The 14,245-nt window shown below is 43.3% G+C and overlaps 1 protein-coding gene across 6 annotated transcripts in view; it reads left to right on the forward strand.

Moving 5' to 3' along the window:
* The window catches only part of LOC124376415 (NACHT, LRR and PYD domains-containing protein 12-like), a 37,069-nt gene extending 26,680 nt beyond the window's left edge, over positions 1-10,389 (forward strand). For all 6 annotated transcript variants that reach the window (XM_046835489.1, XM_046835490.1, XM_046835488.1 and 3 more), the window contains 6 exons: positions 5,285-5,458; positions 7,371-7,544; positions 7,825-7,998; positions 8,650-8,823; positions 8,963-9,136; positions 9,415-10,389. In XM_046835489.1, the coding sequence (XP_046691445.1) occupies positions 5,285-5,458; positions 7,371-7,544; positions 7,825-7,998; positions 8,650-8,823; positions 8,963-9,136; positions 9,415-9,421 (877 nt within the window). In that variant the 3' untranslated portion in view covers positions 9,422-10,389. The remainder of the gene's footprint in view (positions 1-5,284; positions 5,459-7,370; positions 7,545-7,824; positions 7,999-8,649; positions 8,824-8,962; positions 9,137-9,414) is intronic.
* The last annotated feature ends 3,856 nt before the right edge of the window (positions 10,390-14,245 follow it).

Genomic DNA, 14,245 nt, shown 5'->3' on the forward strand with positions numbered 1-14,245 from the left:
TGCATCCGTTCCATTCGGACTCCACAATCTCGGATCAGCTACACTTCTCCCCAAGCGCACCTCGGACTTTCTCAACCGAAGGACTGCCGCGTGCGTGTGTGTGTGCTTGTGTATATCTCTCTCCCTCACTCCTGTCATTAAAACCCGAGCAAGCTGTACTCCGGCTCCCGCCTCCTGTTTCACGCGCACCCTGACAGAATAACGAACCTCCTGAAAAGAAAAATTTAAAAAATTAAAAAAAGGAAGGAAAAAGAAGACAGGGACATGATTGGGGTTGCCGCCGTGGTCCCAGCGCGATCCAAACCTCGGATGGAGGATTCGCTGTGCCACGATGAAGCAACGGCCAAGCTATGCCTCTGGAAACACCCAGAAGCACACGGCCGTTTCATTCTCGCCGGCTCGGGAATGTGCAAGCGCGGCCGCGCCACGCCCCCCCTGCAAGTCTGATGGAATTCTCGGCCCACTTTTCCGGCAATATAACAGAGTGGGGCAGATTTATACGGAGCGTCGGTGAGTACATGGACGTTTATTCATCCTCTTACATCACTGAAGCAGGCAAAAGCGCGAATTTGGGACTGGAGGCGAATTCGGCTCATGCGCCCGGTTTATCATCCTTCCCACCAGGGAACTAGGGATGGTCACCGCAGATCTCCACCATCTCTCTCCTGCTCCCGAGAGCACAGATCCGCTCCAGTGTTTCCCAGAGAGCTCTGTTCCGCACCAGAGTTTCACGGAGAGCTCCGCTCCGGCCCAGGACAGGTCATCTGGCTGCGAAGGGGATGTCGAACCGCTGCCTGGCTGCAAAGGGGACGTCGACCCGCTCTGCCCCAGGGTCTCCAAGAGATCCTCACCCTGCTCCAGGACCTCCAAGAGAGCACAGCTCCACCCCAGGGCCTCCAGGTGAGTGCAGCTCCGCCCCAGGACCTCCAAGTGAGCTCCTCTCTGACATCCACAGAGCATCTCGGTGAGCTCCTCTCCGCTCCAGGGAGTCCTCGTGAGCTCCTCTCTGCTCCAGGGCTTCAAGGAGAGCTCAGTTCCTCTCCAGGACCTCCCGGAAAGCTCAGTTCCACTCCAGAGACCCCAGGTGAGCTCAGCTCCGCTCCAGAGTTTCCCCCGAGAGTTCCACTCTGCTCCTGGGCTACTCAGAGCGCTCCACTCGGCTCCAGTGTCCCACCGAGGGTGCCGTCGAACCGCCGCCTGGCTGCGAAGGGGACGTCGACCCGCCGCCTGGCCGCGAAAGGGATGTCAACCGCCCGCCTGGCCGTGAAAGGGACGTTGAACTGCCGCCTGGCCGCGAAAGGGACGTCGCACCGCCGCCTGGTCGCAATAAGGAGGTCGTACTGCCACAGACTGCCTATGACGGTGGCATGGTAACCCACGGTTCCTCTGACAGCCCCAGGTCGCTTCCAGAGCCGGCACCACAGCCTACAAACTCCTCGAAGGTGTCAAAGCGTTCCTCATCTCCGCCGTGGGCGTCACTCGGCCTCTGGACACCACCGGGGACGTTTTTCTGCGCCCAGTCTCCACCGAGTGCATCACTCATTCTCCGATCTCTGCTACAGACGTTGCTCCGCTCCTGACCTCCGTGGTTGGCACCCCTTCGGTCCAGGTCTCCGCCGAAGGTGTCGCTCCGTTCCGGGTCACCAGGGTGGACATCGTTACGTTCCAGTCATCCGTGCTGGACATCACTCCACTCCAGACCTCCCCAGTGGGTGTCAATCCACCCCTGATTGCTACCGAGGGCGTCACTTGGTCTCTGGTCTCTGCCATGAAGGTCGCAGCTTGGTCCCTGTCCTACGCTGGACCCATCTCTCCGCCTCCGCTAAAGACGTCTTTCCATCTCCAGCCTTCGCCCTGCCTCCAGTCTTTGCAGACGGTTCCGCTCCATGCCCGGCCTCCACGGTGAGCTGCACGCCGTTTCAAACCTCCGCTGGGGGCGTGGTTTTGAACCATGTCTTCGGGATGGGCTTCGTCCGGTTCCGGCTCTCCACCAGGGCTGTCGCTCCGCTTGGAGTCCTCCCTGGCCTACCCTAGTACCACGGCGATTCTGACCAGGTCCCATTGGCCAATCATTTTGTTTTACTTGAGCATCCATCAACAACAACATATATCTTTCTTGGACATTTGTTTTTTTTTGTCTTTCCATCTTGAAGTTTGGAGGATAGACAAGTACTTCTTACATTTCCAGATTTTGTCATGAATTCAGGATTAGCAACACACTTTCTATTTCATGGCATGCACTTTTGGGATTGCAATGCTTATTTTAAGTTCAGCATCTGTTTTGTGCCTTAAGGGATGCTGGCCATTTCGTCGATATTTAAGGATGCTGTTTTCACTAACTCTCTGCCAGATTATTTCTTGGTTCTAAGTTTTCCTGAGATACACCCCGCCATTCTGCGTGATCTGTCTCCTTTTACCGGCCTTGTTTGGATTATCGTGTGTTGTCTGCCCTGCATAGACCGTTCTTAAATAAAGCACTGTGCTATCAGATAATAAAGTCCTAAAAGAGTTGGTATAAAAAGGCAAAACATTATATATATATATATATATATATATATATATATATATATATATATATATATATATATATATAAAAACTATTGTTCATTTGCCTGCTTGGGCATTGGATCTGTTTTTTTTTTTTTTTCACTGCTTCCTGGTAGTTGTCTTCATTAAAGATTTTCATTGTATTCTGTCTGTGTCCTGCATTTGGGTCCTACATATTGCGCCCCTGACAGAATTATCTGGCTATTTATGGACCCCATGTACACCTCATCTCCAATGAGCAGCAACTTCAGGAACTGACCACAGCACTCCAAAAATAAAAGCCACTTGACTTGACATAAGTCGCAGACTCTGACCCCCACTGGCACCTCCAGCTGCAACTGCTGGACCCACTACCCCCTTTCCAATGCATACCCCGAACTGCAACTACCGCTACCCAGACTCTGGTGAACCTGGAAAATCTTGGGCCTTTCTGACACAGTGTAATGTATTTAAACTTCACCCATGCATTGATTTACCGCAGGCTCGAAAACATCACTAGTAATAACTGGTATCCTTTACCCATCACGCTGATCACATTTAAGCTCCTCCATGGAGCCACTATCTTCTCCAAGTTGGATATGCACAACGCTTTCCACCTTGTGGGGATCCGAGATCCCTCAGGCCACTAAAAGTACCTGCTTATGCCGTTCAGCCTCACCAGTGCACTGGTGGTATGCTCAATCACTTTGTCTTCGTCTACATGGAGGATATTCTCATTTTCAGCCGCTCCCTGGAGGAACACATACAGCATGTCTGGACCTTTCTCCAGCTCCTCTGGCAGAATCAGCTGTATGTTAAGGCCATAAAATGCTAATTCCATGTCTTCACCACCTCATTATTGGGCTTTATCCTCTCATCTGGCTGCATGCAGATGGACCCAGTGCAAATAAAGGCAGTTGCTGACTGGCCCTGTCCTGAATCCTGTAGACAACTCCTGAGGTTCCTGGGTTTCTCCAAATTCTACCGGGAGTTCATCAGAGGCTACAGCTCTATTGTTGCACCCCTTTATCAACTTAACTCACCTTAATACATGCTCAAAGCAGATGAGGCTTTCAACAAACTAAAGCTCTTGTTTACCTCTACCCCTCTGGCCCTACCTAACACAGCCCAGTTTACTATCAAGGTAGATGCCTCTGATCAGGAAGTGGGGGCAGTTGTTTTTTTTGCCGGTTTAACTTAACCCTGTCTTAGCACCTTAGGTCAAAATAATGGCACACCTGATGCGCTCTCCCTGCTCTACTCCAAAGATAATGATGAGAGTCCTTCTGAACATCCTCCATTGGTGACAGTACGTGCCCTCCACCTAGGCAGTAAGAGGCAGGTCGAGAATGCTTCGGTCGGTCTACTGGTCCTTGACGACTATACTAACAATGCCCCTTTCATTCCTGATCAGCTTCACTTCCAGGTCCTTTAGTGGGGGCATATCTCTCGCCCGTTTTGCCACCTGTGGTGGGCCCACTTCCTGGCACTATGCAACAGTGCTTCTGGTGGCCTTCCATCAGGAAGGACATCTGAAAATTTGTGCATGGCACAAAGAACCAAGGGCCACACTCGATGGATTGCTAAACCCACTCCTGGTGCCCAGATGCCGATGGTCTCACCTTACCATGGATTTTGTTACTGTCTACTGTCCTCACTGTCGTCCTCTCGGTAGCCTCCTTCATCCTCAACCCAAGCTACCGTCTGCCAAAGAGGCTGCCCATTTAAAAGCTTGTGTTCCGCCTCCATGGCTTCAATTGTAAAATTGTCTCAAACCAGGGGGCGCTGTAAACCACCAACTTCTGGAGGGAGTTCTGTCGTGTGTTGGGGATTACCAACAGCTTGTGCTCAGCTTTCCATTCAAAAACCAATGGCCAGACTTAATGGCTCAATCGCAAGCGGGGTCCTGCACCTCTGTATTGGGTAGGTCAGAGGGTCTGGCTGCCCACCTGAGACTTACCTTTAAAGGCTGCCTGTAGAGAGCTCACATCTTGATTTGTTGGACCCTTTCCTATTTCCAGGGTGCTCAACCCTATGGCCATCCATCTCAACCTCCCTGGGGTCCACCGTGTCCATCCAATATTCCATGTTGCATGTGTCAAGCCCATCTAAGCGTGCAAGCTTGCTTACTTCTGGGATTGTGGCACTCATTTTTTGTTGGCAGCCATCTCAATCCTAGTGCCTCCAGGACTTTGGCCATTTCTCCCTTATTTAAGGATGCTGTTTACTTAAGTCCTTGCCTGATTACCTTTTGATTCTATGCATTCCTGAGAATCCTGCCATTGTGCCAGATCTGTCTCCTGGTATCGACCTTATTTGGATTACCCTGTTTTGCCTCTCGCCTGCCCCGGATAGCACTCTCCCAGTTTGGATATGAAAATTCTAGCTGCATGTGGTCCTAGTAAAAATACTTCTTTTTTGGCAGAATGAAGTAGGAAGAAGTTAAGCATACACTGTTCAATGATTTTTTACACATTACACAACTTTATTAAACTGGTATCTCTCATCTGGTGTAAGCTGTAAGCTGATACCACATTTATGAATAATTTCTCCCAGAGGTAGTATATTTACTCACAGAACACTGGACAGAACCTCAGCTCAATATTTCATAGCGTCTCATCTTCCCATACACACAGACACACAAAAACAGCATAAACTGTTACTTTGTAGTTTTTTTCTTTAATTAATCTAATCCCTGCTCCTCATTAATCTGTGTGTCCTGAACTAAAGAGTGAAGTGTGTTATTTTCTCTCCGCAGGTTGCGTAGATGTGATGTCTCAGATGAAGGTTTTGCTACTCTGACTTCAGCTCTGAGATCAAACCCCTCACACCTGAGAGAACTGGATCTGTCTGAGAATAAACTTAAAGATTCAGCAGTGCAGTGTCTCTCTGCTGTACTGGAGAATCCTCACTGTAAACTAGAGATACTGAGGTAAGATCATCTCTCTGAGAGTCACATGACCTGCTCAGCAGTGAGACATTCTTTATATAATGACACTTTATAAACAATCAATTGTTGACACATGGCCATAAGATTGTTATGTAACTTTTAAACATCCCATTTTACATTTAAGGACCATGTGCTGGTATAATAACCTCCACTGTTCTGGGATGATGATTTTGGAGTGCGTCACTCAGGATGAGCGCATCTACCAAATGGCAAAAAAAATGTCAATGTAACCCTTTTGGAGATCTTCTTGGATATTCTTTTTAATTTCATTGTTCTTCACAATAGAAAAGGAGTACTTATGGCACTGAGGAGTTGATGTTTCTGGCAGACCTTCCACTGCAAGTCATAGGATCCGTTTTTGGGAAGGTCACTCTTCTTGAACACCTACCTGAGATAATTGTCTTTTGTGGGAACATAAGCTAAAGTGTAATGATCAGGACTCTCAGTGGACATGCTTGCCATAGTTATTGTGAAAAATGTAGACACTGATGGTGACTGGCCAGCTGGTAATGTGCTGACCAGAGAATGTGCTGACCTGAGTCCTTAATTGATGAAATATTCATGAGTGAGGGCAGTGGTTTTGTTGAATGTTGAGACATGTAATGGTGTTTTGATCAATGAAATTTCTGGAACAGAAGAACTGCCTGGACGTTGCATTATAAGTTCCAGTGTGAAAGTATGTTAATGGAGAATTAACGCAGTCATGGTGAGATTTCCCATTGGCTGTTGAGTTTCACTTTTGTTAGGGTAAAAGCAGACAGCATGACAAAGTTTCAGTTTAGCAGCAACATAGGTGAATTACTATGAATCTAGCATCAATTTTCTTCTCAGAAAGCCATTTCTTTGAAAATGTTTGGATTCAAACTGCAGTGGAAAGCCTGCTTTTATAGCCATCTCGTGCCACCTGTTTCTAAAAGCGGCAGTACAGAATTCAAGTGTATTTTCTTAAATGCCTTGTTTTAAAATGAGCAATAGCTCCCTGGCCTCTCTTCCTTTGGAGAGATGGTCAAAACCACACAGAAACAATTTTATAAAGCGTGTGAATGTGGATATCACCTCACCACCCTGGTTCCACACAGCCATCAATAATTGTCAGAAAGTCCATGAAGTGGTACATTTTCTAGGTGCTGGACATGAATTATATCAAAGGAGCATTGTAGTATTAAGCTGTTACACTCACAGTCCAAAGTTCAAACCAGAGCAGAGGCAGAGCAGGGATCAGGAACAGGAACAGGGTCAGAATCAGGAACAAATAACAGGCAGGGTGGCAAGAGTACTCTCAGGGACATAGGAAGCTGGTGAGATAAACTGGCCCAGAGTAAAAGTATTAGGTGTCCTTAAATACTGGGTGGCGTGGGAAAAATGGCAAGATGGCCATCGACCCGGAAGCGTGTGCCATAAAACGGAAGGGCACACCACGAAACCGGAAGAGCCTAATACTCGCTGAAGAATGGCATGCACGTAGGTAGGAAGGCTGAAGCTTGGGTTTGGTTACCGGCAACAAGAGCTTGAGTGAGAGTGCAGACCTCAGCTTGCAGTAACATGATTTTTTTGCCGTTACTTTCCTATGAACTGTCCTTGTGCCAACAGAACTTAGACAGATCTGCTTATTCTGCTGCATCCAAAGCATTCATTTACCTCAGTAATTTAAAGGAAATTGAGCTTTTTGGTCCACAGACAGAAAGGGGCCTCAGAATGCACAAAAGAAATACAATAAATATTTATTTTACTGTTACTGTGTATTTGTATCTGTTGCTCTCACATAATTAATGATTAAAATCATGTATTTTATAGTGATTAAGATCTGCAGTGTTTCTCTGATGAAAAAGTTCCTACTGAGCTGTTCTGTGTGTCCTGAACTGAGAGTGAAGTGTGTGTTATTGTCTCTCTGCAGCTTGTGCCGATTTTATATGTCAGATGAAGGTATTGCTGCTCTGACTTCAGCTCTGAGATCAAACCCCTCACACCTGAGAGAACTGGATATGTCTGGGAATAAACTCAGAGACTCAGGAGTGAAGCATTTCTCTGCTGTACTGGAGAATCCACAATTTAACCTGGAGATACTGAGGTAAGATCATCTCTCTGAGAGTCACATGACCTGCTCCTCAGTAAGACACGTTCTATATTGAAACTGATGAAAGATTTCAGGTCTATTTCACTGTAACACTGATAAAATCTGCTGGTGCTTAATCTCATCACTCTCTCACAATGCAGTTTTTTCATTTTCTATTCTTCTTTAAAGTTTGCATTTATCATAAAGTTAAAAGGCTGTAGTGACTGTGCTGATGAAGATCATCCTGCATGTCCTGAACTGAGAGAGTGAAGTGTGTGTCATTGTCTCTCTGCAGGTTGTGTGGTTGTGAAATCTCAGATGAAGGTTGTGCTGCTCTGACTTCAGCTCTGAGATCAAACCCCTCACACCTGAGAGAACTGGAACTGACTGGAAATACACTCAGAGACTCAGGAGTGAAGCATCTCTCTGCTGGACTGGAGAATCCTCAATGTAAACTGGAGATACTGAGGTAAGATCTTCTGTAACACTGAGAGTCACATGACCTGCTCCTCAGTAACACACATTCACTTATAGTGAAACTGAAGCAGATGTTTTAGGTTCAGCATCTTAAGGAGGAAAATCATTTAATTGATCACAATTTGATTAGTGTTTTTTGTAAGTACTTGATGGTACTGATGTTAACAGCTGCAATGATTAGTCAGAATAAACACTGTTAATACAGCACTATAAACACTGCGTGGCTAAATTTATTAAAAAAACAACTTGATGATAAAAACTATTGAAAACAACGAGAGTTTCACTCTCAACATTATCACCCAGACTGTGTCTGAGTCCTGAACATTAATTGGAGAGCTGTTCCATAACTGTGGTGATTTAGAAGGAAAAGCTCTGCCCCTGCTGTAGTATTTTTTTTTATTTAAGAACCCAACAAAGAACTTAGCTTAGGAGATCATATTTCTCATTATAGTAATATTATCTACATGAGCTTCAAATAAAAGACTATAGTCAATAATCTCACAAGGTCTTTTACTGCTGCACATGATGAAACCGATAAAACATCCAGTAATACAGATTTAGGGCTGTGGTGACTGTGCTGATGAAGATCATCCTGTGTGTCCTGAACTGAGAAAGTGAAGAGTGTGTCATTGTTTCTCTGTAGGTTGCGTAACTGTGGTGTCTCAGAGGCAGGTTGTGATGCTCTAGCTTTGGCTCTGAGATCAGACCCCTCACACCTGAGAGAACTGGATCTGACTGAGAATGAACTCAAAAGTTCAGGAGTAAAGCGTCTTTCTGCTGGACTGGAGAATCCTCACTGTAAACTGGAGAAACTGAGGTGAGATCATCTCTCTGAGAGTCACATGACCTGCTTCTTATTAAGACACGTTCCCTAATAGTGTATTTGAAGAAGAGCTGTGCTGAAAGTCATGTTCCTGAACTGAGAGAGTGAAGTGTGTGTTATTGTCTCACTGCAGGTTGTGTAATTGTGGTGTGACAGATGAAGGTTGTGTTGCTCTGGCTTCAGCTCTAAAATCAAACCCCTCACACCTGAGAGAACTTAATCTGTCTGGAAATAAACTCAAAGACTCTGAAAAGAAGCTGCTCTCCAGTCTTAAAGATGATAAACGTTACAAACTCCAGATCCTGATGTGAGTTATACATATTTCAGATAAACATACAAAAGATTTTTTTTAACTATTAATATAATTTTATGTGTATTTAGTGTTAATGTGTATTCAGAAGATCAGTAAAAGTAGCCTGGTCCTTTTTCCATAAAGAGTTTTTGATTAGAAACAGGTTCAGGTTCAGTTCTGAGTCATTGTCATTTTCTTCATGACTGCGTTTTGTATTTAAAATGACACTAATGTTTAATGTTAATGTTCGTCCTGTCAGCTTCAATATAAACCTTCTTTTTTTTTATTTTTAGGATGTAAACAATTTTCATCTGGTGCAGATTCCAATGAAGAGATTTTTATTAGATGTGCTCCATCACAGAGGTGTTTCCTGGACATGTATTTTGAAGACCATGTTGGTGGTTTTACAGAGACGTGTTCCTGTGCTTGGTGTGATTCTTCATGTGTGTTTAAGAGAGCAGTGCTGCAGAAATAATATCAGGACTAAACATTTACTGAATATAAAATAATTGTTATTATGATGTACAAACATTTCCACAGTGACACCCTACAGGATCCAGACCTCATAGCAGGACTTGAGTTCTGGTTAATGTTCCAGGTGAGGTCTCTAAATGCACATGTCTTTATTTATTTAACATGTTCTTGTCATGTTTATTATTTAAACATCTTAATTTAAGTTTTAACTTCCTAGTAAAGCACAATTGTTTTTCCGTTTTTTTTATATTTAGTACATCTATAACTATGTTTCTTACATACTGTGAGTGTAAAGTGTACAACATTTTTCTTTATTTAACATGTCGCTCTCCTTATTTAGAAATTTTTATTTAAGTTGTAACTTTTTAGTAAAGCATAAATTTTGTACGTTTTGTAATATTTAGTACATTTATTAATATGTTTCTTACATACTGTGAATGTAAAGTGTACAACATTTTTCTTTATTTAACATGTTCATGTCGCTCTCCTTATTTAAAAATCTTAATTTGAGTTTTAACTTCCTAGTAAAGCACAATTGGTTTTCCGTTTTGTAATATTTAGTACATCTATAACTATGTTTCTTACATACTGTGAGTGTACAGTGTAAAACATTTTTCTATATTTAACATGTCGCTCTCCTTATTTAGAAATTTTCATTTAAGTTGTAACTTTTTAGTAAAGCACAATTGGTTTTCCGTTTTGTAATTATTTTTTTTATTTGTCAGTGTTTTCTTATAGACTGTGAGTGTAAAGTATAAAACATTCCGTTGTAAATTCCATAAAAAATGACAATAAAGCCCACCTGTACATTAACACTTTTGAGATACTGTACATGATTAAGTCGATCAAAAGGTGCAGGCTATTTTTTGTTACCTTCAATAGTTTTGTTGGTCTTCCGGTTAGTGTCATGGACTCAACTACATTCCCAGTTTAAAATCCCAATATTAAAAAAAAATTGTTCTGTAAACTAGAGACACTGAGGTAAGATCATCTCTTTGAGAGTCACATGACCTTCTCAGCAGTGAGACATTCTCTATATTAGGGGTCACCAACCTTAATTGTGAAGGGCTTCCAGTTTGATACACAGAGGTTTCAGTTTGATCTGAAATAACATATTTGCTCAATTTACATTTTATTATGTTTTATTAATAATTAATGATATTCATCTATGTGAAGACACTGATCATGTTAATGATTTCTCACAATAATTATTGACAATAATTTAACAAAGTAGAAAACAGCTATATTTAGAAAAGGCCCATGGGGTACTCATGTGGTTCTTGTGGGCTACCTGGTTCCCACGGGCACCACGTTGGTGACCCCTGCTCTATATAAATAAATTACACTTTATAAACAATCATTTGTTGACACATGGCCATAAGATTGTTATATAACTTTTTAACATCCCATTTTACATTAAAGGACCATGTGCTGGTATAATAACCTCCACTGTTCTGGGAAGATGTTTCCCAGATTTTGGAGTGTGTTCATGGAAAGTTGCTCAGGATAAGGGTATCTACTACATGCCGTAAAATGTAAATGTCCGTGTAACCGTTCTGGAGATCTTCTTGGATATTCTTTTAAATTGCATTGTTTTTCACAATCGACAAGGAGTGCATATGGCACTGAGGAGTTTTTTGGGAATTTTGGGAAGGCCACTCTTCTTGAACAGCTACTTGAGATAATTGTATTCTGTGGGAACGTGAGCTGAAGTGTGATGATCAGGACTCTCAGTGGACATTTTACAATCTGGTTCTGTGTAAATGTCTTAGGTGTCCTTAAATACCAGGTAGTGTGGGAAAAATGGCAAGATGGCCACTGACCCGGAAGTTCATGCCACGAAACCAGAAGATTCACTGAAGAACGGCAATGATTAGTCAGAATAAACACTGTTAATACAGCACTATAAACACTGTGTGGCAATTTATTTGCTTGCTGAAGATGAAGGAATTGTTATTCACAAACAGTTCCTCAGTGACACCCTACAGGAACCAGACCACATAGCAGGGCTCCAGTTCTGGTTAAGGTTAAAGGTGAGGTCTCTAAATGCACATGCCTTGGGATTTTTTTCAACCTGTTATTGTAATACTATACAGCCACTAGGGGCAGCATTCATCATAATTCTTGTAAGTGACAAATGAAATATTTTAATGCTACAATCTGAGTTCAGTATAAATACTAATTTACTTTTACTTCATTGTCCAAGTGATTTCACCCACTAAAGCACTGCTGAGTCTTGGGTATAAACAGCTTTGGGTATGACTGCATAATTAAAACTGAGAACCAGGATATAACACAAACATGGGAAATAAAGTATTCCTTCTACTGCACCATCAACATTCCTGAGTGATCATGTGAGAGATACAGGATCAATTTCTTCTGTGCTGCTTATTAATACTTACTTTGATAATCCAGACATTACACTTGGCATTCAGGCCAGAGTTTTATCTTTGTTTAAGAGTCCTTAGGGTGCCTTGTGGCAAACTCCAGGCGAGCGGTCATGTGCTTTTTACTGAGGAGTGGCTTCTGTCTGGCCACTCTACCATACAGGCCTGATTGGTGGAATGCTGCAGAGATGGTTGTTTTTCTGGAAGGTTCTCCTCTCTCCACAGAGAAATGCTGGAGCTCTTAGAGAGTGACCATCGGGTTTTCTGTCACTTCCCTGACCAAGGCCCTTCTCCCCCTGATTGCTCAGTTTGGCCTAGTGGCTCCCCTGTAGAAATAGAGTCCTGGTGGTTCCAACCTTCTTCCATTTACGGATGATGGAGGCAACTGTGCTCATTGGGACTTTAAATGCTGCAGATATTTTTCTGTGTGTGTCTTTCCAAATCATGTCCAATCATTTACCACAGGTGGACTCCAGTCAAGTTGTAGAAACATCTCAAGAATGATTAGTGGAAACTGGATGCACCTGAGCTCAATTTTGAGTATCATGGCAAATGCTGTGAAAACTTATGTACGAGATTTTATTTTAATTTTTTTTTATTTGTAATACATTTGCAAAGATTTTAAATGTTATGTGGTTTTGTTTGTAGAATTTTAAGAAAAATAATGATTTTAATCAATTTTGGAATAAAGCTGTAACATAACAAAATGTGGAAAAAGTAAAGCTCTGTGACCACTTTCCTTCTGCACTGTAGATAATAAACATAACCAGGTCAACTGAGGTGAAAGAACGATATATATTTGTGCAGCTGGCAATATTCATCAATGCCTAGAAGGGAAACATCACTAACATCACTACATGCCTATGCTCCACCATTGGGTTGTGAGATGGAGGAGAAGAAAAACTTCTAGAGTGAGTTAGATGAAGTGGTAGAAGGTGAACCTAGGAATGAAAGATTGGTGATTGGTGCAGACTTTAAGGGGCATGTAGGTGAAGGGAACAGAGGTGATGAGGAGGTGATGGGTAGGTATGGTTTTAAGGAGAGGAATGTGGAAGGGAAGATGGTGGTAGATTTTGCTAAAAGGATGAAAATGGCAGTGGTGAACACGTATTTTAAGAAGAAGGAGGATCATAGGGTGACGTATAGGAGTGGAGGAAGGTGCACACAGGTGGACTATGTTCTATGTAGGAGATGCTACCTGAAGGAGATTGGAGACTGTAAGGTGTTGGCAGGGTGACAGTGTAGCTAGACAGCATCGGATAGTGGTCTGTAGGATGGTTTTGGAGGTGAAGAAGAAGAGGAGGAGGGTAAGAACTGAAATAAGAATAAGATGGTGAAGACTGAAGGAGAAAGAGTGTAGTGTGAGGTTCAGGGAAGAGGTCAGACAGGAGCTCGGTGGTGGTGAAGAGGTGCTGGATGATTGTGGAACTACTGCAGAAGTGATGAGGGAGACAGTTAGAAAGGTTCTTGGTGTAACATCTGGAAATAGAAAGCAAGACAAGGAGACGTGGTGGTGGAATGAGGAAGTGCAGGAGAGCAGAAGGAGAAAGAGGTTGGAGAAACAGAATTGGGATCAACAGAGTGATGAAAAAAGTAGGCAGGAGAACAAGGAGATGCAGCAGCAGGTAAAGAGGGATGTGGTGAAAGCCAAGAAGAAGACATATGAGGAGCTGTAGGAGAAGGACCAAGCTGGGAAGAATGTGCTGCAAGTTAGTGCAATAAAGGATGAATAAACCATGCCACAGTCTGATCTCCTCCAGACATTCCCCCCGGGATTTACGCCCAAAAGAAAATTTAAAAAATATCGCACTCTCTATTTGAAAAATATATGTATGCATACCCAAATAATTGTGTAAGTAGAAAAAAAAACTGCATTTAGAAACAGTTGAGTTCCCCCCTCCCCTTTCTCACAGTGGTTTGACCCACTGCCTGCGTTCTCAGTTCATCGTACCTGCTCTACACACACGAGTCAGGTGTGTGTTCATCTAACCTGCTCTACACACACGAGTCAGGTGTGTGTTCATCTAACCTGCTCTACACACACGAGTCAGGTGTGTGTTCATCTAACCTGCTCTACACACACGAGTCAGGTGTGTGTTCATCTAACCTGCTCTACACACACGAGTCAGGTGTGTGTTCATCTCACCTGCTCTACACACACGAGTCAGGTGTGTGTCTGCAGCCCAATTAATGTTCAACTCCATTAACTATGGTATTTTATTCACTTTAAATAAAGCGATTCTCTTTAATGTAGTTGATGCAG

The sequence above is a fragment of the Silurus meridionalis genome, chromosome 22 (assembly GCF_014805685.1).
Source record: "Silurus meridionalis isolate SWU-2019-XX chromosome 22, ASM1480568v1, whole genome shotgun sequence".
Taxonomy (NCBI): Eukaryota; Metazoa; Chordata; class Actinopteri; order Siluriformes; family Siluridae; genus Silurus; species Silurus meridionalis.